The sequence below is a fragment of the Neolamprologus multifasciatus genome, chromosome 13 (assembly GCF_963576455.1).
Source record: "Neolamprologus multifasciatus chromosome 13, fNeoMul1.2, whole genome shotgun sequence".
NCBI lineage: Eukaryota > Metazoa > Chordata > Actinopteri > Cichliformes > Cichlidae > Neolamprologus > Neolamprologus multifasciatus.
Genome location: NC_140451.1, coordinates 19,008,665 through 19,033,236, shown reverse-complemented (window position 1 = coordinate 19,033,236; position 24,572 = coordinate 19,008,665). Strand labels below are relative to the sequence as shown.

The 24,572-nt window shown below is 41.6% G+C and overlaps 1 protein-coding gene across 1 annotated transcript; it reads right to left on the bottom strand.

Moving 5' to 3' along the window:
• Positions 1-2,229: 2,229 nt before the first annotated feature.
• Positions 2,230-23,337, bottom strand: efemp1 (EGF-like fibulin extracellular matrix protein 1). The gene is made up of 11 exons (XM_085182796.1): positions 21,955-23,337; positions 21,247-21,350; positions 21,051-21,096; positions 20,603-20,851; positions 8,682-8,804; positions 8,475-8,594; positions 7,138-7,257; positions 6,892-7,011; positions 5,979-6,105; positions 5,697-5,889; positions 2,230-4,133 (listed from the first exon to the last, which is right to left on the bottom strand). Exons 2-11 carry the CDS (start codon positions 21,325-21,327, stop codon positions 3,972-3,974), a joined length of 1,341 nt encoding a protein of 446 aa, XP_085038922.1. The 5' UTR covers positions 21,328-21,350; positions 21,955-23,337; the 3' UTR covers positions 2,230-3,971.
• Between the last annotated feature and the right edge of the window lie 1,235 nt (positions 23,338-24,572).

Below are 24,572 nucleotides of genomic sequence, written 5' to 3'. Positions count from 1 at the left end.
ATTTGTTAACGACAGAATACCTGCAAAACGAGAGACGATACAGTCAGCCTAAGCTGTACTTTCTTTTCTTTTTCTTTTAAGGGACATAGAAAAAGTGGCATTCACACAAAGTAAAGTCCTTCTCTAAAGCACTGATTTTAGCAGTTTGTCCATTGATGTCTTTGCTTTTTGGAATTATATTTTAATGAGAAAGTGGATGTATGAATGCAACACTGAGAAATAGATGCATAATTATTAGTGCCTACTAACATGAACATCAGTCCATTAAAATGTAAAAAAAAAAAAAAAATGCGCACAACGCTGTAATTATTTTTTGGATGAAATTTGGTATTGTAAACATAGAGTATATAAAAGAAATCTCCATATTTTGAAGCTCCAGTTTTGGCATTTTAAAAATTATTTGTTTATTTATTCATTTTTGGAGCCAAAAGTGAGTTTATTTAGGTACTAAATTACCAAAGCAAGCATGGTCAGAAACATAAACTGTACCGGTGCAACACATGTCTGTTAATTTATGCTCAGTAACAGACCAGTAGGTGGCTAGAATCAGTAAAGGTGAATCTTAGCAGACTGACAGAAACTGACTTCAGCAGCTGGTGTCAGCCCACCTGTCATTCAAAACAGCCACATCCCTAGCTTTATGCCACACATATCTATACAACATCACCCACAAAACACTACTGAGGGGTCCAGTTTAGTCTGATTTAAAAACATCAAGATGGCAGTGACCATTTGGCTGTATCCATCTTTTATATAAAGTCTATAACATGGGGTTTTATTTTTGTTCATCAGTGGCTTTTAAAGGCTGGAAGTTTCTGCTTGTTGTGCCATCAATGAAAAAACAAACAAACAAAAAACATGTATTATGAACATTATGAACGGACTTACAGCTGCTAACACATTATTGTTGCTACATGTTTGGAAGCCAGTGTAAACTCTCTTGCTGTTAAAACACCTTTAGTTCTTTGTGTTACAGATGTCACAAAATCACATGATACATCAGTTTTGATGGCAGCAAATCAAAGCCTCTCTCCAGTTCACTGCAAAAACTAAAGGAAAAGAAGATCCAAGATGAGGTGGATATAAATTTATTATATATTTTAAAATAAAATTTCTACATTTTTGTCAGCTGTCCATTTGTGCTCAGAGGCTTTCTGGTGGATTCAGAGGCTGGGAAGACAACTGAACTCACTGAGTGCTTCTGCTTTGCATTATCATGCTGGAAATAAGACATTAAGGGATAGTAAATCAAGGCCATGGAGTGATGCATAAGGTTAGCAACAGTTCTCAAATAAAACTATTCAAACCCTGACTTATTGGTATTAAGGAGACCAAAGTGTGGCAAACAAGTTATGAAAAAACAGTAAGAAAGAGGGGGAAGCTATTGCATCACTGGAATATTGTATGGAGGAGATGACAGAGGATAACAAACTTGGTGAACTTTCATGACTTTTTTCCTTTTGTGTGATCTTCAGCCAGTGGCTTTGGCTTTGATCAGTTCAATAAATCTAACAGTGATTAATGAAATGTCTAGCTATATGCAAGGAGATTAAGTTAATTATCCTCACTGTTACCCTGAGTGGAATATTAATCAAGAACAAGAACCTGAATATGTTGCTCTTCTGATGAGGTTCAGCTCCGGTTTAGTCACAGAAAAAGTGGGTGAGCAATGTTTTCTCATGGGGGTTGAATCATGCATGTGCAGCAAAAACACAACTCCAATGAGTGGGGAGCTAAAGATGGGGTTTGGGGAACAATGACACATCATGTATCATCTTACATGTCCCATTGCTGCTCTGACTAAAGCTCTAGACAGCAGCGTGATTGAGTAACAACTTACCATAAAACCCCTCCCAACCAATTTTACATCTAAATATGATGTGTGTGTGTTTGTGTGTGCAGGCTTCGCAGTAGTCCCTGAGCACACGTTTACTCAACACAGCATATTACCGTATCCCCTCTGGATCTCCTTAAATAAGATAGATATGATGGCTATGGCATCATGTTCACTGCATTTATCATTGTTAAATTCAGATGAAATCATCCTCACGTTTTCCCTAAAGCACGAGGGGAGCAGCAGAGCATTTCATCCAGCCGCTGCTTTTTCCATTACAATATATGTGAAGTCAGAAAATGTTTACTTTGGTGCGTGACTCTTGCGATTAGTTTTCACACATCTTAAAGCCGTTCCTCTGTGCTGTTGGGCAAAAAAAGAGAGAACAACCTGACCCAATTTATACATCATATTTTATTCAACAATATAACTTTTAAACTCCAGAGTACAATCAATATAAGGTACATATGACAAAATATATATTTAAATAGAAAAGAAAAAAAACATTAAGGCATCTCATGGAAGAAAGTTAACATTTTTCTTGTTTTTTCTTTTGACAGCATAAATGATAAGATTAGTGTTACATTTTCATGTTTATACCTCTAAGGCACTACGGTATGATCACTGCTGAAACCACATTAAAGGGTTCTAGGAAAAGCTGGATAACTTTCTATACCTACAGAGTGGTGACAACATGGTGATTGTCCATGCGGTTTTCAGTGCTGTATATCTACAGTTTATAGTGTTTCAGCAATAAGCCAGAGTGGACACGTGGAATCATAAAAGGCAAAGCAGGTAGTGAAAGATTTCTCATTCTGCCAAAAGTCTGGTGGCATTGTATTAACACTTTAATAATCCCCCTGTGTCGCACATGAACCAGCTACAGGGCAAAACACTGTAATTATCTTTATCACGCAAGCCAGCCTGGTGCCAGCCTGGCGTCTTTGACTGGGACTGACATTAGAAAGTCCAGCTGTTCCTCTGGAGGATCACTGTGGCACCAACGAGTGGTCAATTCGCCAAGTTGTAATATGAAAACTGTCATTTCCTGTACGTGTTCTCGAGTTCAAAAACCTCTGTTATTGCCTCTGTGACCGAAAGCTGTTAGGATGGTATCACAGAAACGCATAAACAGCTCGACCACATCCACCAAACCCGGGGGCAGAGAACAAGCTCTTTCTCACTCTTTCCCTTTCTATCCCCTCTGCGTTTCACACTTACATTTGCTTGCATGCATAAACAAAGGCAATCACACACACAAACATACACACACACACACACACACACACACACACTCATACCCTCTCACACGTCAGCACACTGATTTGTTACCTAGGTATGTACATGACTTAACTCCTGGGAGTAAATTGTACGAGTAGGCCTGCTGTAGCATAAAGTTAAGTATTCTCTCAACTTACAGGCTAATTCCCTCCCTTTACACTTTTGAACTGTTCCTGGACTCCTCTGGAAATTATTACTCATGAGGCAAACTATACAGAAACTTGCACAAATAGCGGGGCGCAGCAGTACTAACCCCTAACAATTAACAGAACAGAGGATGTGATTTACAAGGTCAAAAGCTGCTCATACTACGTGTACATGTACATTTCTATAGATTTTTCTCTCTTACTTACAAATGAGGCACACACTGGTTATTGTAAGCAATTCTAGTTTGAACAAAGGGATATATGAAGGTGCAGCTCCATCAAAAACCCATCAGGTTTAGGTTGTGTGTCCTATAGGCCTCGTTTCCTTAGTGCCACTGCTCTGTTCCTGATTTCTCAGGAAGGTGAGACAATCACGATATGGGGAAGACACTGCATTTATTCTTCAAGCACTCCAAAACTATGTCAAAATGATTAATCTTTCAAAATACTAAAGAAAAAGTACTATGTTTTAAGATTGGTGTTTTCTTAATCAACACCTTGATAGAAAAAGATGCCCAGTGGTCATGTTATAGCAGAAGGTGGTCTGACTTGAGCAACTGGAACTGCTGTGCTGCTGTTTGAGACTGAGGCAGCCTATATTATATACTGAATGTATATGAAAATGTAAAGTATGTTATGCTGATACAGGCATCTGCTGTGTTACATTGCCATGTTTACAGACTTGTGTGCGCTGTTGGGAACTGAGCCGCTCAGAAAGCGTAGGGCCCTACAATGATGGTGAGCCGCAGCAGTGAGCTGGAGCGGTAGTTCATGGTCAAATGGTGAGTGATCATCTCCAGGTCCACGACGTACTCTCTGGGGCCCGTCAATGGCTTGGTAAGCACCAGCATGGCACTCACATTGGTGGAACGCTGCAGAAAGTACAACCAATCCGTGTGTTAGCATGTGAGTGCAAATTGTATCTTTTTTGACACAGTTTTACATTAGTAATATAGACTCACCAGTCACTTTATTATGTACACCTGTTTAACTGCTTGTTTGTGCACTATCTAATCAGCCAATCACATGGCAGAAACACAATGCATGTAGGCACATAGCCTAGCCGGACCACTTCCGGCTGAGAGGAAGGTAACAGTGACTCAAATAACCACTTATAGCATAAGAGTATCTCTGAGTGCACAACATGTCGAACCTTGAAGAAAGTCGACTTTTTAACTTTTTTAAGATCACACTGAGTCCCTCTCCTATCAGCTGAGAACAGGAAATTGAAGCTACAGTTTTCACAGACTCATTAAAAGTAGAAAAAAGAAGACAGGCATATTGCCTTGTATAACGGGTCCTGATTTCTACTGCAACCTTCAGACCATGGGTAGGGAACTCCAGGCCTCGAGAGCCAGTGTCCTGCAGGTTTTAGATTTGTCCTTGATCCAACACAGCTGATTTAAATGGCTAAATTACCTGCTCAACATGTCTTGAAGTTCCCCAGAGGCCTGGTAATGAACTAATCATTTGATTTAGGTGTTGACCCAGGGTGATATCTAAAACCTACAGGACACTGGCTCCAGAGGCCTGGAATTCCCCACCCCTGCTTTAGATGGTAGGGCCAGAATTTGGTGTTAACAACATGAATGCAGTGATCCATCATGCCCTGTGCCAGTTGGTGCTGTATTGGTGTGAGGAGTATTTTCTTGGCACAAACTAATAAAGTTGCCAGTGAGTGTACAGTAGGTTCAACAGACTAAAACAAACCACCATATGTCTTTTAATAGTGACTATTTATCTAAATTAATTACAGAAGGTAACCGGGTATAGAAGTATAACAAATGCAGTTAATACTTCAAAGCACAGTGACTCAATCTTGATAGATATCAGCAAACAGTTTTAAGTACTTTGCTTAACTTTCATCAAAAATGTTACCCTCTGACTACAGGCACATGAAACTAGCTACCCACTGCACCCATGGTGTCACAGTTAATAAAGCACAATATGAACAACTGGTAACAAAACATATAGCATGCTCAACGTGCCTTCTCAATATGCTACTATAACTTTCTAACAGGTCTTTTTTATTGTGAAATACTTGCAGGTATATGCAACACAGCGAGACAGTCTTGTCCTAGTATTTAAAACATGTTGACCTCGACCCCGGACCACTATGGGAAATCCGGCTTTTAATTAGAGATATGGAGGCTGACTTTATTAGTTATCAATTAAATATCTTGACATCTACCAGACAGACAGACTCCATTAATTTTTTCTTTTTTTTTTTTGGGGGGGGGGGGGGGGGGGGGGGCTGAAAAATGTAGTTAATTTCTACCAGCTTTAGTTACTATGATGACTGACGGTGACAATCAATGTGGATACTGCTAAGCATCAGGGAGGCTGTAGGTTCTCCAGTTTGTCCCCTTTGCCAACAGGCATCGTGACAATTATTTTACCCAGTTTTTGTTTTGTTTTTTTTCCCATCAACATACCCGAAGGAAAAACTCCCCTCCATCATTCCCAGATTTAATCCTGAAAGTGTTGTGTGTGTTGGCATATATGCTTGTGGCTTGAATTTGGAATATTTCCGCTGGCACAGTCCGCTCTGCCTGGATGCTCATGTATTTGTAGACAATTGATGGTGGGAGACCCTGGCAATCAGTCTGAGCCCGGCAGATGCAGCGACTGCAAGCAGACACAAAAATTAAGACAGACTTTTTGAAACTTCTTGTGCAAATGAGAGAGAATCAAAAGAGCCTGTGACGTTTACTGACTTTTCAGATGTTTGGGTGTAAGGTGGCTCGCAGGGGTTTCTGGGGTAGCAGCGGAAGCCTCCATAATAGTTCCAGCACATTTCATCATCTTGGCAGTTATGGGTTCCCGTCTCGCACTCATTTATGTCTGGTGATGATTGGAAGAGAGACAGAAAGAAAAGTAAGTGAAAAGTCAAACAGTTGGATAACAATTCAAAGCATTTTGAAAGAGAACTGTGTAAGCACAGTCAAAGTTCAGGTTATGTACAAGAGGTTTGGTTTTTTGTTTTTTGTTTTTTGCTGCAGCAGCATTTGTTTTGGCAGTGGAGACACAGAAGAAGGAACCCGCAGATCCATAAGGGAGGGAAGCCCCTTGTGCAACCCCACAGAACTCTAACTAAAGCTCTTTCCGTTCAGTACCATGAAAATAGAGCCATCAAGTGTGCCCCAAACCACAGGGCTATTTCTGGCACAGCAACCTGGATTCATCACCAAAACGTCCCTCTGACACAACAGGCTAGATTCATGGCTCCATCTATAAAGCTTGCACCTGACTGAGGGGGAAAGGAAAAAATAACAGCTCTCCCTTTGAGAACATGCCGGACCTTCAAATAAATCCACTTCAAGAAACCAACATCATGCATATAAATTCACAGAGGTGGCTTAGCAAGGCAACACGAAGTTTGTGCGTATGCCTTGCCTAACCTCGGCATTCTTTCCATGACAGTACTGGTGGCTTTAAGGTCTGCTTTAGAGGTTAAACAGATGATGACAGGAAGAATAACCAGCAGTTATCCTCAAAGAGTTTATGTAGAGGAAGTTTGTTGTGTTGGAAAACAGAGACCGGGGTATGAGATAGATAATAAACGAATGAACACAAAAAGTAAATAAAAAACTGATTTATGGGAGGAAGAAAAGGGGCGGACTGCCATACCTTGACACAACCGGTTTGCCTGGAGCTGATATCCTTGTGGACACTCACAAGAGTAACTTCCTGGATTGTTAACACACTGGTACTGACACATGTAGCTGGACAAACCGCACTCATCGATATCTGCGCAGAAAACATGCACACACAAAAGTAGACAATGAGTACAACAAGTCAGTGTGCGTTAACAACCAGGAACGTGTTTGCATGTGGATGGTTACATTTATGCATGTAGTGTGCATGTGTGTGCACCTTGGCAGGAGACCGTGTCTTGAGCCAGCTCGTAGCCTTGGTCACACTGGCAAAGGAAGGAGCCAATCAGGTTGTAGCAGTGGTGATGACAGGGGCTTTCTGCATCACATTCATTCACATCTAAAACAAAAGAAGGGGTGTTACAAAGAGTACAGTATATGGACACAATCTTATCTTCACCTTCTAGTTGTTACCCTCCAGCGTCCAGGCTCCTGGTTTTCCTTTGTTTGTAAATAGTGCTTTCTTCCGACCTTGTCTTGGTCTGTTAACTATCCTTCTGTGTTGACTGCATTTGGGTCCACAATCCTACACTTCATGACACTTTTTACCAAATCAAGTAATTTTCATAGCCTGTCTAATAATCTGACCATTTTTTTCTTTGCAGAGTTGGAAATTTCCCAGAAGATAGCAGATCTGAACTGTCATAAACTTGTAATCGCTAAATCAGTTCAGTTCAAAAGAGGCAGAAAGACTGATACAGTCTGCACTGTTGCACACGCTCAACAGAAACAGACTTACACATGTTTCAGCTTGCGTATGTGTGTTTGTTAAATCACATACACATGTTTCTGCATAGATAGGAGCTGGCAGCCAGTCACGTTTTCTAAATATGCTTCAGAGATAAACATCTCTCTGTGACACACTCAACAGCTTCATTTGACTTCAGGAGATTTACAGTGTGGATTCAGGCTGCTTGCACCTTTTGTTTGGTTGAGGTGACTTCCTCCAAGGGTCTGCATGTCAAAAAACTGAGGAGTGAGACAAACCCAGTCAGTGTGAACTCTGGACTTTGGTAGCTAACTCTTGAGCTAACATTCTTCTACTCACATCTACTTAGTTACCTAACTTTATTTAGGTCATTATTAGCCGTATATTTATATTAAACATCTATTAAATTGATCAGTCTAGAAGAACCACTCATCCAGTTCAAGGTCAAGGGGGCAGCAATGCAATCTAAGCAGAGATGGCTAGATTTCCCTATCCCTAGCCACCTCCTGTAGTTCTTCTGGGGCACACACACACACACACACACACACACACACACACACACACACACACACACACACACACACACACACACACACACACACACGTCTTTCTAGGACGACATCCCCAAAAACCATCACCCAGGAGACAGCCAGGAGATGGTCAGATGCCCGAGCCACCTCTACTGATTATTGACTGTCTGGAGGAGTAGCCATAGTTGTAAGTGCTATTAAAGGTCAGCTTGATAGCCTTTATTATATACATTACAAAAGTACAAAGTCTTGATATTGATGCCTCTGCAAATGAGAAAACGATGCACACACACACAGCATGGATTTTCAGTGGCTTACCAACACAGCTGTGGTTGTTGCTGACCAGCTTGTAACCTGTCTTGCACTCACAGTAGTATGAGCCCGGGGTGTTCACACACCTGTGCATGCAGTAGTGGGTCGTGGCACACTCATCTCTGTCTGGGGATACACAAGAGTCATGCAGAACGAGTTTAAATCAGTTAATAAAAATCACATAAAAAAGCATTTTATATAATAAAGACTTACCGACACAGAGGTCTCCATTCCTTTGGTAGCCTTGAGCACACTGGCACATATAGGAGCCTCTGGTGTTGTAGCACACCTGTTCGGGACCACAACTGTGACTGCCTGTCACACATTCATCTATGTCTGCAAAAAACACACACACATGCACACACAAACTGAGACAAAGCTGCATGCAGTCGATTATACAAGAACATATGGAAGACAAAGCAAAGGGACGTGCCTGGACCGCATGAGCTCTGTGATGTGTAAACTGTTTTCCACAGGCAGCAAAATGTGTGACCACTGACACCATCACATTACACACATGGGCATAAACACACATGTTCACACAGAGAGCAGGCGATTACATAAAGACGGCTTTTATCAAGCAGCTCTGGATGAGGGGAAAAACACAGATCATATCTTTAACTAACAAGACAGTTATTTGAAGAGGGAAGTATGCATGCGTGTGTGTGTGTGTGTGTGAGTATGAAAGAGGGAGAAACACCTCTACTGATAAGTCATGTGCTGTCTACCATAACGCTTTGCTCTCTCAACAGACATCCATCAACTTAAAACAGACCCAAACACATTCACTTTCTGTTTCTCAAACCATAATTCACATGTAGTGAGATGATAAAAGTACGGCGAGCTTTAAAGGGGGTGAGAATGAATTTCAGGAGCGCAAACCCAAAAATGACAAACCCACATTTACCTCCAAGATGTCTTAAATAAATGTTGTCATACGTACAATCTGCATGAGCTGTAATCTGAGCTTCTCTGTTTAATGTCTTGGTAGCAGCTCTGGCTGCACATGCATGTTAATACATGTGAGTGCCTCCCTTGCAACTGTAGGCCTTCCTGGTGTTTATAAGGAGGATGAGAACGTGACCTCCCACACTGTGTGGTAAAAGGAAGATGGCAAAGTGCAGGCTGCGGTGTTCAGCTTCCAGAGGTGACTTTCCAGAGTTTACTCTACGGAAGAAACAAAAGCTAAAAGCGCCTTTCTGGCATAGATAAGGAGCAGAGGTATCACTGTCTGGATTTTGAGGCATAAAGAGCTACAAAAAGAGCTCCAAGTCAGTTTCAGTTTTGGTTCTTTTGTTTTAAGGCCGATGCTCTAGTGTGACATCCACTGGTTCTGAACATCATGTATAACACTTTAAAGAACTGATTAAACCTCCAAAATATGAGACGCCAGTGAGACGATTCTACGTTTAATGCTGATTCTACGAACACATCTCCAACTTTGGATAGTTCAGAGCCAGATCTGCTTAAAAAAGGCTTTTCTCATGGTAACCTCCCAACATACACACACACACGCACACAAACTATTAATATGCCAATGGTGTATACTCTCATCTCTGAGGCCCACCAGCAGGCCTCTTGGGTGGTCTGATGCAACCCATCATATGCAGACAGCCACTGGGAATTGGTTTAACAGCATGACAGACAGTTATCCTCAATACCACACACAAGGGAAAAGAAGAGGGTACTATTACTGCATTGCTGCTTGGCACGTGTGTAACTTAACAGTAGTCACAGGAGCCTGGAAGGTGTAAAGCTATATGAAAAACCTATAGTTGCACTGTGTCCTCTAGAAGACATGACATTAAAAATCTCCCTGCAGCCTTTAGATGAAATCAAATACAACTGAAAAACAGAATAAATGATCAGTCGACACATTCAAATCAGTGCAGGACAGTTAAAAGTTCTGTGAACAAATAATTCAACTCATATTTCCCTGGAAATGTTTCATGTGATAGACCTGAAGAGGATCATGCCCTTCCCTGAGTGCCTCAAATGCCTTATATTCCAGCCCCACAGCTTCCTCAACGAATGGGACTGATGCCGGTGAGAAATTGGCTTGATTTGCTGTGCAAGAGCCCATGAAAGAAAAGCCAGACAGAAGGTAAGTTGTCTTCACTCCCTAAAGGAAAGAAAGGGAAGAGGGCTGAAAGGTTCTCAGCTCTATGGGGGCGCAGTGATAGGATGAAGTACATTAGGGACAAAAGCAGGGCTTATCTAAAGGTCCACCTTAGAGACAACAGGTGCAAACTGCATAAAGTGTGGAATGCACACATAAGGATTGTTGCTCATTGACCCACTTAGTAGAGGACAAAGATGAAAGCAGTGCTGCTCTGGAAAATCTGTGTTCTGATGTGGCTTGAAAGACATCTAGGAAAAGACATCCGAAAACAGCACCAAATGTCAGCAAGAAACCAAATGCCGGGATTGCTCAGTATCACACTTTGGGATACTGTCCCAATATCCCAACTCAAAGGCTCAATGACACTATTGTCATTATATTCCAATGCCTCTGTCATTGCTAGTGCTGCATCCAGGTTTAACCTGTAAAAGAAATCTAACTCATCCGATTATGAACAGAAGATTTCACACATGCAATGTATGTAAACACCCCCGATTTGATCTTTGTGGTAATACCAGTACCAATGGTATAACCACAAAGATCCAAAGGTGATGGGTATAAATACTGGGAACAATATATAGCCTAAACCTGGCGGCCAGCTGGGGTTTGCATGAGTTCTCTCTGGGTACTCCGGCTTCCTCCTAAAGTCTAAAACCATGAAGCTGAATGGTTGTCTGGTGACCTGCCTAAGGTGTACACTGCCTTTTGCTCAGTGGCAGCTGGGATAGGCTCCAAGAAAATGGATGGATGGAGTGAAAAACAATCACCTTGCTATACTGTTTAAACCTGTGCTAAGTAGCGGGTTGATGGCAGACTACGAGCCTTGACAGGTAAATATGCAAAGTAGCAACACTGTGCGAGAAAAATGAGGTTGAAGTGGGTGTCAGAGAAATAATGGAAATGTAATCTTGCATATGTACAGCACGAAGAAAACATCTGAACGAATGTCAACAATTACTTAGACAGAAGACAGCAGTCAGAAGCCAGGATCAAGTCCCTGTGACTCATAACCACACCTACTTACTGGAGGTATTTGGTGATTCATTTAGACTGGAAATGCCTTGCCTTCTGGCTATATAATAGATTCAGACAATACAAGTCTGAAAAAGCAGTCTTGTGTGTTCACGCTACCCTACTGCCAGACATCAACAAATCCGTGATATCAGCGAAATGCTCTGCGTGTAAATATGGCAACTTGCCACGTCACCACACAGATTCACTCAAGGTGCAAAAGCATAGCTGTGTTTGCTTAGAACTAAACACAAACTGGCAATGGCATTATTTTTACAATCATTTGAACATTAATAAATAATAATAACAAATCAGTTCACAGTTTAACCTCCTTCTGATTGGTCCACACCACATCCCCAGACCCAAAGGTTTAATATTCAGGCCTGAAACATGCAGTTCCTCAATTGACCACTTGAAGCTGGCTCAAAAAGTGAGTTAATCACCTACCTACAGACTGCCGTATTAAAATACTCTACTTTGAGTAGAGAAACCTGCAAACTTGAACTGAAACTTCTCCAAGGGGATGCCTACTGGATATGTCAGTATATCATTTGCAAACAGTGTATCCACAATGATTAAATAAGGAAATGTTGTTCTGTATTTTATAACTATTATATGGTGTGCACAAACATGTCTGTAGTTCCTTACTGGGGGTCCTAGGATGTGCATATCATTTCTGTACACACATAGTTCCATGCAATGTTTAACCTGTTTATGGGCTTTCAAATGTATACTTTGGTCATCTTTGAATGTGGATGAAGCACATTATCTCTTTTGTTAATGTTGTTGTATTGATGATTGTTGTATACATATATGTATCAGAAATGCCACGGACAGAAAACCACAGACTAAAACGCCCCATTTTTTCTTATTGCCATGGAACATTAAATGTATTACATATGTATTTTGGAGTGCTTAGATTCTTATTAATAGTTCCTTAAAGATCCTTGTTTGAGACTCTATTAGAGTTTAACATTATAAGAAATTAAGGGAACAGCCACTGTGACTAACAAAGCAGTCGCTGTTCAGTATTTAATGGGAAATATATTTTATGGAAAGCCTGTTAATATCGGCATTGTATTTAACATCAAAGTGACTTAGGACCATACAAAGCTAACCACTGCAGCTAGCCAGTATTAGAACTACTTTCATGTTCAAATAATGTGACATTAGCGCCAAAATGTTAAACTAGAATCATAACAGCAGTTCACAAACTAACTTCAGGGGATAAGCCAGTGCTCATGGGCAGAATGAGCACCTCTGACTGAACTTAATGTTGACTTTCTTCTGACTTAATTCAGGACAAATCTGAGCCTGAGCTGCTCCACATGTACCAGCAGCTTCAAGGCGAGATGGCCACTCCTGATAGCAGCATTTGCTCATGTTCTGCTGCCAACCGGAATTACATCAGTGCATTTGGACTCATTTTAGTGCGACTTAGCTGGCACGAGTCCAGCAACATCTATGCCACTGTTGGTCAGAGTGGCTCTGGCTAGCTAAATCAATGAACAAGGTGTCAGGGGTGTACAGAACATATGTTTGATCTGTGTCCCAGCATTTTCCTCAGCAAGGTGTAGAGACCATGAACTCTTCTAGTAAATGGATATGACTAAGTAGTTTGAATGTGAACAGTGTAGCTCCTATGAAAATTCTGTGTGCGGAAAAGTCAGAGTCATCTTCCCTCTCCTGGAAGAAAGCTTGGAGAGGTCTAAATAAAAGCATATGTGCTGAACGCAATCCAAAGGTTCATTCACAGGAATATCTTGCGGTAACTGCTACTTTGTCACTAAACCTTTAAGGAGCTGCCAATACAAAGTTCCCCAAAACTTTGTGTAAGCATGTGCGTGTGGGTGTGTTTGGAGGGGGGGGGGGGGGGGTGGAGTGGGAGTTTATCCCACATTGGCTGGCTCCTAGGTCCCATAAAGTCTCCACAGTTTGCCATGCTGCACACTCGACAGGAAAACTGCAACAAGCCATCAAATGTGATGATGTGTTGCGTGTGGGGAGAAGTGACTGTTCCCCGAGGTCAGATTTTTGTCAACGTTTATTCAACATAGCTTGCAAGTTTCTTCCAAGAGCGAGCCTGCTGTAACATCACAGGGAAAGATAAGGCTGTCCAGCAAGAGAGTGGAAGATGTGGAAGGAAAGAATGAAGAAAAAGGGTGGAGGTTTTTTTTTGTTTTTTTTTTAAAAACTGGCTTTTTTTAAGATTTGAAGTTAGATTTATGGCCGTGTGTGCATATGTGATGTCAGAGTTAAAACCTCCTTGCTTTTCAAGGAGATTAATTCTAAATGCCTTGTGGGAGCTGGGGGAGTAACGGGAATGGCGGCAGCTCAAAGAATGTGAGTGTGTGTATGTGTGTGTTTATGGATGAGTGGGTGTGCGTGCATCGGAGGTCCTGTTTGAGGTGCTCATTAAATGGCCTTTTTTAGAGCTGCTCATGTTTTATGGAACGGAGCGATGCACTCTAAAAAGGTGTATATATGAGTTTTAGTGGGGGGGAAATTAATATATATCCAAAATGGGGGACTAAAATTTATTTGGCTTGAATTCAGAACAATGTGTGGCGTGCTCCAGATTTATACTGACATGATAGGGCTTGTTGTAATTATCACTTGAGAGCGTTTAATCTTGTTTTCACTGAACCACTGCAATGGAAAGCAGGAGCTGATCCAAAAAACAAAACAGTTGGAGCCATCCTGCTGTTGGACAGCATCTCTGTTTCCCTCTGATTATTGGATAATTCAATCTTTGGGCAAGCAGGGGGCAAGACGTGTGATGTTAATAGCCCATAAAATTTTACAATGTCAGATTTATCACCATGTCATACACCATCCATTGTAATATCATCCCTCGCTGCACAGCACATTGTTTCATTTGTGTATAGTTCTCTCTGCAATGCAGTGTGAAATGCAGCTATCGCTGGCTTGAATGCAACCCCAGGACGAATGGGAGTGGTGGTGTTCCCCTTTCAAAGCAAGTCCAAACACAAAGCAGATAAGAAATCAAAGAATTCAAGACACTAAAATCATATATTCCGTGTATTTTCATCCGTATTAGGGCATGAAATATTTCTATGCTCTTGCTGATAGCACCACTCCCAAGATTCCCCTCTCATCGCTCTCATTGTTTAGGAGAAACGGGAGTTTTAGTCATGCTGACACTCACTAACTGATTTGTGAGTTTGTTCCACACGTTTGTAAAGGTCGGGCACGCTCTTGACGTTCTTGAAAATCCGTCCAGTGTGCCAGCCGCATTCCCTACTGATAATAATCCTTCCTGTTACTCTGAAAATGTCTAGAAAAACAACCAAAAAAAAGAAGTGCTGAGCAATTCTGCTGCTTTTCAGCGCGAAGAAGATCAGTCGCTCTGCTCGCCTGACATGCCAGGAGCTGGGCTGCAGTCATTTACAGCCCTTAAAGGTAATTTCCGACACTGAAGGAGTAAAGCTGCAAAAACGAAAAAAAGAACATGTTCAAAATAACAGCGGGATCATTCAGAGAAAAGCAGAAAAAGTGCGTTAAACATGGCTCGCGATTGCATGTGAGTGTCAACCAGCTGAGAGCGAAGAAGTGATTTATAGCAGCCCTGTGTCCCTTTCCATCATGAGGTAAACGGAAAGATCAACACATGTAAGCACATCAGAGGAGGAAGCAGCTGGCCGCTGGACAGGCACCGACCTCAGGGAGAATAATAACAACAACATTAAGCGCTTGCACCGAGGAGGCACGGCAAAGCTGCTTCCCCCTTTTCTCCTCTCTGCCATTGTTGATGTGATGGCAGCAAGGAGCCAGTAGCAAACCATAAGCAATAACAACATACTGTACAGCAACACGGCTGAGGCCAAAAACAGGGCTGCCTGCATGATGGTTTGATTATATTCACAGAGGCTGAAAGACACTCTCTGGCAGCGTAAGGAAGCTGATGAAATACTGTCACCATGGTATACCCATTAAAAGATAGAAAGGCTGGAAATCATTCTGCAAAGTGTATTTTTAGATTCCATGTGTTTATTTTTCATGAAGAAAGGGGGGCACAAAACTAAGGCTGTAGCTGTTTAAATCGTTTCTATGATCGAGAAATAGAAACAGTGTTAAAGGAGCTTTGTGTCATTTATCCGAGGCTGAGAAGTTGCAACATCAGCAGGCCTCCTGGCACCGTTTGCTAATGGAAAGTGAGCTTTAACTGTCAGAAATCGAGCATCTCTGAATCACTTCTGCTGACTCTGAACCATAACTTGTGAAAGTTTTGTGCAGATCACATAAATTACCTGGCTTACACATATTGTGGCCATGGAAGATCTCTCTGGTGGACACAGTATTTCATGGTTTCAAAACTGCCTTTACCATTTTAGTTCTGACATTACTTCTTACTTAATAGCCAGGTGCTGAGCTTATATCCAGGATATTGCCCAATGTAGAGCAGTAACATGAGCTGGAGGACTGATCTCACCTCTAGGGAACAAATTGACTTCAGTTGTCACTCAACTTCCAGAAGAAGTCATATTTTCCCTCTATAAAGCACTATGCAAGCAGATAAAGAATATATATGAAAGTCAGGAGAGTGATACAACAGTGAATGTCTACAGCTGTCTGTTAAACACGGTGGAGGCTCTGTCGTGGTTTGGGGTTGGATTTTATCCAATGATGTTGAGAATCTTGTACTATTAGTTTTGGGTCCACCGTTTAATATCATCTGAAAAACATCTGATTGGCAGCAGCTTTAGTTTTCAGAATGACAATGATTCCAGATACACTGGCAATGCAGTATAAATATACATAGATAGAAAATCACACAGTGGAACACAACCAGTCATGGATTAGCCTCCCCAGAACATTATTAAAGCCGTGTCGGATCATCTTGGCAGAGAACAGAACAAAAACACCTATTTCCTATTTTTCTAGGAAAATACTAAGAAATGAGGGTTGGCTCAAGATCTTTGCAGAGTAATATACAAATAATCATAAAGCTAATATGAAGTGAATAAAGTAATGAATGGCTCAACACTAAATAATCCATTTAGAGCCTGACTCTGTAATTCTGTAAGGCTGTACATGCAGGAAACACTTGCAACTGTAACAGAAATGCCAAAGTTATTACAGCTCATCCTGACAGGAAGTTGGAGCAAAATGTCTGTACCAAATTTCATGGTAATTCACCCATCTAATCTATCGCAACAACAAACTATTTTTGACCCAGAAAGCATGTGCAGTTCAAGAGCCCGAAGGTGCAGCTGCAGTGTAACAGGTGCAAAAGAGCCAGGCAGTAAAATCATAGGGCGCTAGAACAGCAGCATCGTGCAGACGAGCGCAAATCACGAGTCTGGGAACAGGTGGAAGGTATGAGCTTTGCTGGTAATAGATAGGTTCAACGGGGACAAAGGTGTGCTTCAGGTGTCTTACTGCCTGAGTAAACAAAAGCGGGTATGTTTTCATTAAACAAATCTTTTGTGTTTGAGCCAGTGTCCTCCTGCTGAGCAACAAAATTGCTGCATAATGTTTTAATCTAACATCTGGCGTATACTGTATCCGTTTAATTTTAGAGTTGAAGGCTTCATTCTCTGTGAAAAAAATACAAAAACAAAACAAAAACAAAACGTTTTCCAAATTTCTGTCGCTTATTTTTGGAGAGGAAACAAACACTAACAAGATAACATCTAAAGGAATTTCCTGAGGAGGAAAAAAAGAAGAAAAGCATTACAGCAATCTGTTTATCTTCACATCTTTTTACATTGTCCGTGGCATGGCAAAGGCTCATGGTTGGGGCTTGTATCATCAACTGCAAATGCGAGGATGAGCCAACAATAAGTGGAACTGTAGGAATTAACCGTAAAGGTCAAATAGTGAAGCCTGTTGGCAGGGTCACGCTGTGCTTTGCAACCGCTGGGCTCTCTTTCTTCGCTCTGCTCCCTGCATTCCTGCTCCTCGCAGATCGATCCGATGCTTATCTGTCAAGGTGGTGAGTAATTCCTACCATCACAAAAGATGGGAGCAAACGGAAAAAACAACCACGGCTAACATTCCAGAGATATTCCTCCCAAGTGCATTGCATCTGTGTGGAAAAATGTTATTGCATGCGCTTGGCCTTGTTCGGAAAAATACACAAGTTCTCCGTCATGCGGGGCTTAACGGCCTTAATAGAACATATTTAGGAAAAATTTCCGGCCACTGCAGGTGAAGAGCGTACAGACAAAACTGAAATTAGTCAGGCATGTAGGTGGTAATGTGGCCTACATGACCTCAAGAAACCAGACAGGTAAACAGGAGTGGCATGTTGCTTCATACTGCAGCTCATGAGTATCTAATTTAGAGATGAAAAATAAATAGGCACCAGCCAAAGTATGTAAACTTAAGACCTGCAAGGAGAATAACACAACCCGCAAAGACATAAGGTATAATTATCTGTCAAAGATTATACTGAAGATGCAGTTAAACTGGGATTTCTAAACTGCGAGGGTGTATTGTCATACAGTACGCTTTAAAGAATCTAGAAACAAGAGCTTCACACTATTCTCCTGATTTATGACCGATTCAGCTGTCATTTGTCCGAGGAAGTGATCTCACTTGGAGGCATCACCTGGCGTGGTACACAAGTGAATGTATGTTGTATGTTTTTGGAGGGTGGGTGGAGGCCGTGGAAACGTGAGGAATCATTAAGCTGTCATACATATAGTCAAGGTTCACAGTTTCTCTGCTTGGCTGGAGAAATGTGCCAAGTTCCCCTACACTGTGTCACTACAACAACAACAACACACGCTTAAGCCTCTGTTCTCACTCGGGACCAAAGGGCTTTATAGCCCCCTTTTGCAAACAGTTTTCCGCACAGGGATGACTGCTCAAGCTGCAAATCAAACAAAAACACGAGGTTGAAGAGTGTTATACATTCTGTGGTCTGTTTTGCTTTTAATCAGCATAAAGAATAACGCACTTAAGAGAAGCTTGTCTTTTTTTTTCCAGTTTAATTTGCGCTGTGGAAAATTGGCTTCATTTTTTGCAGCGCTGGTAGCTGACCTCTCTGCTATTCGCCACACACTCAGCAGTAAGTCACTGAAACAGCAAGCAGCTGCACAACCCATGACGCTGGTGCAACCTGGCTTGGTCAGTGCTCCGGCACTTCTGTGGTTATTTAGTCAGTGTCCGCCTTTCATCGTCCCCTTTGCCCTACCTGACTCTGCACTCCAGGTTTCCTCCACAGAGTGGTGAGTTTGCAGGGAAGGAGCCTGATGTAAGCGCTATTTGATACACTGAGGTTTCCCCCCATTGAAAGCTAATGGGAATTCCTTTGGTAGCAAGATACGTACGTAGCTGTTCAGAAAGGCTGCTGCGGTGCAAAAAAGAAAAGATAATTCTGTGTCCAAGAACAATTGGCTCATTGTAGCTCTGTTAACTGTAATGACAGAGAAACTGGAGACTGATGTAAACATGGATTATATCATTCGAGCAGTGAAAATATACGCCCACATAACAGCATGAGACGCCTTCCAGTTAAAACTGCAGTCATTTCAAAGCAATAACACTGACAGCAACAGCCTATCATTGTTTAGCCCATGCACTGAAACAGCTCACCAGTGAATAGGTATTATACCCATGCCAGCTCGCTTATGTGGTTACTTTAACTGATATGCTGCCATGTTTTACACTCTAATAAACCCTAATTGGGTTCCAATTCAGAGAAACACATAAAGCACCTCACACATATCTTTGTCCCAGGTGTAAAATCAAATTTGTTACTTTCACTGGAGCGCTACGACCGCAAACCTAACCACACAGCCACACACCACATGGTGAGAGGAATGTGGTGTGTGGCTGTTCATGTGTTCAGTTTAATCACTGAACACATGAACTGTACTTTACTGCACTTTGTTTTTGCCTTAAATTTTAGAGGTGCGTCTATTCCACTAAACTCTCACACATTAAGACAGATGGTAACTAGATGTACTGTATAGGGTTACAAATGATTTCAAATATTCTCTCTCTTCTGTGTGGCACAAAGTAACAATTAAGGGCACTAGTGTGTGTGTGTGTGTGTGTGTGTGTGTGTGTGTGTGTGTGTGTGTTAGTGAAACAAAGAATGAATCTCCCACCACTCCCTATTTGAGAAGATCAAAGAGTTTTTCTCAAACACAAGATCACACCCACGCAGTCTTTGCGCAGCTACCAAAACCACAACCTAGTAAAGGCGCAGGGGATATCTACTGTAGCTGTAAGGGGTACATGTGAGCACATAGCTCACCAGAATTTTACAAAAGCGGCTTGATTTTCCCCCCGAAGCGCAGGACTTCAACACCCAAAACAAGAAGAATTTAAGGAAGAAGCTGAACTCTGGCCAAAAACATCACGCTGTGAGCAACCAAAGGGTTTTGAAAACATGACATCAGAGTGGAAAAAAAACAACAAAAAAATGAGAAGCTTGCAACACATCTGGCAGCTATGCATAGTTAAGCTGTTGATGACTGTCAGACAGATGGATGAACAGTTCACCTTTTGAGCTCTCAGCTTACTGGGGCTCTAAAGTCGTTAGCAAGTAATTATGAAATACCTGCGAAGCCCTGCCAACTGTAAGAAAGAGCATACTACTCTTTTTAAGGAGATAAAAACACTTTGAAAAACAATTCTGCCACTACACTGCAGCACACAGCAGCTAGAAAAAGGGGGGTGGCTGAAAGTGTATCTATATTTTTAGGATGTAATCTGTCTCACAAAGGACAAAGACCTATAATATTCTGGAAGATTTAAAAACTCTTGAAAATAATGTGGCAACCATCCTTTTTAAACCTCTGGACTTTATTTCATGGTTACACCTCTAGTGCTGCTGACAGAGGCCAATTTCTCTCTTGAGGAGTATGTCAGCACCACTTCCTGAGATAACCGTGTGTTTACACCATGTGTTGCTGTAAAGCACTTTAAAACAAAAAAGGAAGCCAATTTTTCATGGTACCTCCCATAATCCTATATCTGTACAGGGAGAGGGGGGGAAAAGTTTCTGGGCTGCTGATATTACCTTTGCAGAAGTTCTGCTCATCTGCAGCAAGTCCTGGTGGGCACCGAAAGCTTGGAGAAGGACCCCTCGGGGGCTGAGGCTGGTCTGGTGGGACAGCAGGGACAGGATTGTCCGGCAACGGCACCTGCTCACCGTCCTTACTAATATAGATGACGGCGCTCTTTGGAAGGCAGAGGTATCCACCAAAGTGGTTGATACACTGCATCCCTCCTTTGCATGCGTCGTCATACAAGGCACATTCATCAATGTCTGAAAGAAAGAAAGAAAGAAAGAAAGAAAGAAAGAAAGAAAGAAAGAAAGAAAGAAAGAAAGAAAGAAAGATTGCAGATATGCTATTTATGCTATTATTGAATTTGGATAAAGTACAACTTGCATTAAGCTTACATGGAAAAACGTTTTTTTTTTAAAACAGGAGTATAAAAAGCTACATAAATGTGTAATTTCTCACCTTTACATTGCTCTCTGACTCTGTCGTACTCATAACCCTCTGTGCACTGTGAAGGACATACAACAACGCATTGTTTAGTATCCTTTCAGGAACTCTCGAGCTGTACATCAGTAAATGAAAAAAAACTGAGCAGCATGCATATGTCAGGCTGTATTGAACACAGACTGACATGTAGAAAAAAGGTACGCTTACTCACTGTAATAGAGACCGGCTCTTCAGCCTCCTGAGAGAGAACATGTGCAAAAACCGCACAAAGACACACACAGATCCCCAGCATGTCGACCAAACGTCGGAGAAGTACTGTAACGGGATGCGGAGACGTCAAGTGGATTGAGTGTGCAGGACCATTTTTGCCTGACATGCCTACGATTTTTAGTATCAATTATAACATTACTGATGGCATTACTCAACGAGTCCCAACATTTCCCCCTGCTGACGTGTTGTTTATGTTGGCACCGCTCCAGGTAAATCTGCGACTTCAACCGAGTGTTTTTTCTGTCGTTTCTTTCCTAAAGGATTAGTGCGTAACACGCGTAAAGATCGTGCGTAAACATGCCCCCTCTGTGCCAATCGGGGTTATGAAAATGAAGGCACGCAGACCTCGGGTTGATTAATATTTTGTACCTGCCAAATACACGTCTTTCCTCACACAAGCTGCATAATCACACGGTAACGGTGCGTGTCTATTCTTGATTTTGCTTTGTTCATCACAGTTCAAGATCCTGACACTTGTTACTGGACAACTCCCTGAAACAAGCGAACTACAAGAGAAACAAGTGCCACCGGAGTTTTACTCACTTGTTTCAACAGTTTAACATTTTTCGCATTCGATGAATTGATTTCATTGTTGGTAAGAACGACGTGTGCAAGTGCTTCGTCATCCCGTGATGTCTTAGCTACATACCTGCAGTTACCTGCGGATATCCAAACTCTCCCGGCAAGCCGAACTAAACGTCCCCGGCGTCTTTGTTGTTGCAAGTCCGACTGTGCGCGAAGCAGGGTGGCCTTTATCGTGCAAACGGTGCAGTGGATGTCAGATGCTTGGCGGAGTGCAAGCAGCGCTTAAATGATGAACATGCGGTTAGTACAGTATGACACACTGGGGGGCGGTGTACCGGGCAGGTTGACTCCGGGCTTTTCTCTCACCGGGGTGCAGTAAACCATCAGCAAGTTTCAGTGGCTCCCTCTATAGACTGATGTACAGTGAGGGAAGTGGATATTCTCAGAAAAACAGATAATACGGTATTATTATCATCAGCCAGTCATCTATTAAAACTATTTTGATTGTAAATTCATTAAGAAATGCCTTTCACATTTTAGGTTATATGCAAAAGTTTGTGTTCATGTAATAACATATTATACACATAAGGACATAGCGGTATCACCTTCATTTCTTAGTTTGTTTTTTTTCTGAGCCAATGTGGAGCTATAAGTCATTACATTTGTAGAGGCCTAAACTATTTCTATATTTTACTCTACAAATGAGCCTCAGTTACTTTGTTGGCTGTCACATGCAAACCCCTCTCATCCTGTGAGACCTCAGTGCCAGTGTTATGTACAGAATGTGTGAGCAGCAGGTGGTAAAATCAAATCTTGTGTTGAAGAACTCTGTCAGCAAGCACTACATTAGCCTCTAATACATTTCATGGTGTTTACAAGATGCCTGCGCTTTAGGAACATCTGCTGGATTGGCATGGCTGCTGGGATTTCCCATGGGGGAAGAGACAGCAAGCGATTGTGTTTGTGTGCATATATGCATGCATGTGTGCCAGGAGCTTGCTGATATGAGCAGGGCTAAAATGGACTTGGCACCAGCCCCTTTAATGCTGACCCCCTGACCCTTTCCTTAGAGGGTGTTCATAAAAGAATAGATATATTCTGCATGGCACAACATCCTCATCCTTCCTTTCTTTTGAAAAAAAAAAAGTAGATTCTCCTCAACCTCAAGAAACTAATTATAGGAGTCATGTAATCACATTAAGATGTTCATATAAGAGCTGTATTATTTCCAGTAGGTCTTTTCACAGAACTACTGATTTGTTCACAGATAATAATGCATTGGGGTAAACATTAGGATATGCACGCACACAACTTTACAAACATGGACAATCAAAAAAAAAAAAAAAAACTGTACAAAATGTTTTACTCTTCACTAGAATTTTATTGTACTTGGTAAGCTATTCAACACATGCACAAAAACAGTGAGATAAGACATTTCATTAGTAAGAAGCATTTTCAAACCGTTTATAGAGATTAATAGAAGATTTTATCCAAGACTGATGAAAGAGAGGATGAGAGAACATTCCCTTTGGTCCTGTTCCTCACTGGAACAAAATTAGACAGTCATGCTTGTAAATCACAGAGGCGAGGCTGAGCTGGTTAGATCTCTAGGTGTGACCAAGTCTCCCTGTGAATGTTACTGAAGTCAATAAGCCCACCCCTACACTCCCACCTACACACACACACACACACACACACACACACACACACACACACACACACACACACACACACACACACACACACACACACACACACACACACACACACACACACACACACACACACACACACACACACACACACACACACACACCAAAAGTATTATTCTAAGTAGTACCGTGCACAAATGCATTACAAGAGAGCATGCTAAAAACAAATATGACCTACACTGATGCAGGTATCCCGTTTGGACTCCAGCGAACAAGAGGGGAACATTATATGAACATAAACATACATTTAAATGAGTGATAGATTGGCCCTCAGCTTAACATAAGTACTGCTCTGAGTTTCACAACATCTCTGTGATCATTATTACCTAATCCCCAGCCCTCAGTGGTGACTAATATACATGGACCCACACACAAACATACACACATTCATTCTTGGGAACTGTGTGAAAACTACTAAGAATCTGCTTATTTTCCACATTTAAGAAGCGAAAAAAAAAAGTAAGAAAAAAAATCTAATTTAAAACCATATTTTCAGTTCATAAACCAGAAGAATATTATTCCAGGGGAAAATAGAGAAGCCAGCACTTTGTGACGTTTCTTTCAATGCTGAAGGCAATGCATCAGGTACTGTTGGCAATTGAGCATTAGCCAATCAGTTCCTGATGCAGTATCATCCACATCAGAAAGCTCTTCCTTCACTCCGACATCAGTGTAGGGGTAGCTGAAGCTGAATAATTTACAACACATTTTGATCTCACGCCAATACGTCCTAGTAGTGAGAGGAGCAATGCAAAATAACCCAAACTCATAACAACAAGCCAATTATTATTCTTTTCATCCTATGATAATACAATAGCCAATACTGTACAGTACACATCATCGTAAGTCAAGATGGCAGCAGAAGCATCTGGAAAGTGAATTCATGCAAATTCCAAATGGGCATGCATTATGAAAGAGCTGCAAGAGATGAGGCTGCACTTCAAAAGACTGTCGAAAAGAAATTTTTAAAAAGTGGGGAAGGGGGATGTGAGAGAAGGAAGAGCAGACAGAGAGGGTGTCTGTGAAATGC

Excerpts from the sequence above, each read along its gene's own strand:
- efemp1 (XM_085182796.1), bottom strand. The coding sequence starts at position 21,327 with ATGCTGGGGATCTGTGTGTGTCTTTGTGCGGTTTTTGCACATGTTCTC. Across the intron at positions 21,097-21,246 it reads AAGAGCCGGTCTCTATTACA|TGCACAGAGGGTTATGAGTA; the intron begins GTGAGTAAGCGT and ends TGTCCTTCACAG. Across the intron at positions 8,805-20,602 it reads TGAGCAGAACTTCTGCAAAG|ACATAGATGAATGTGTGACA; the intron begins GTAATATCAGCA and ends TGTTTTTTGCAG.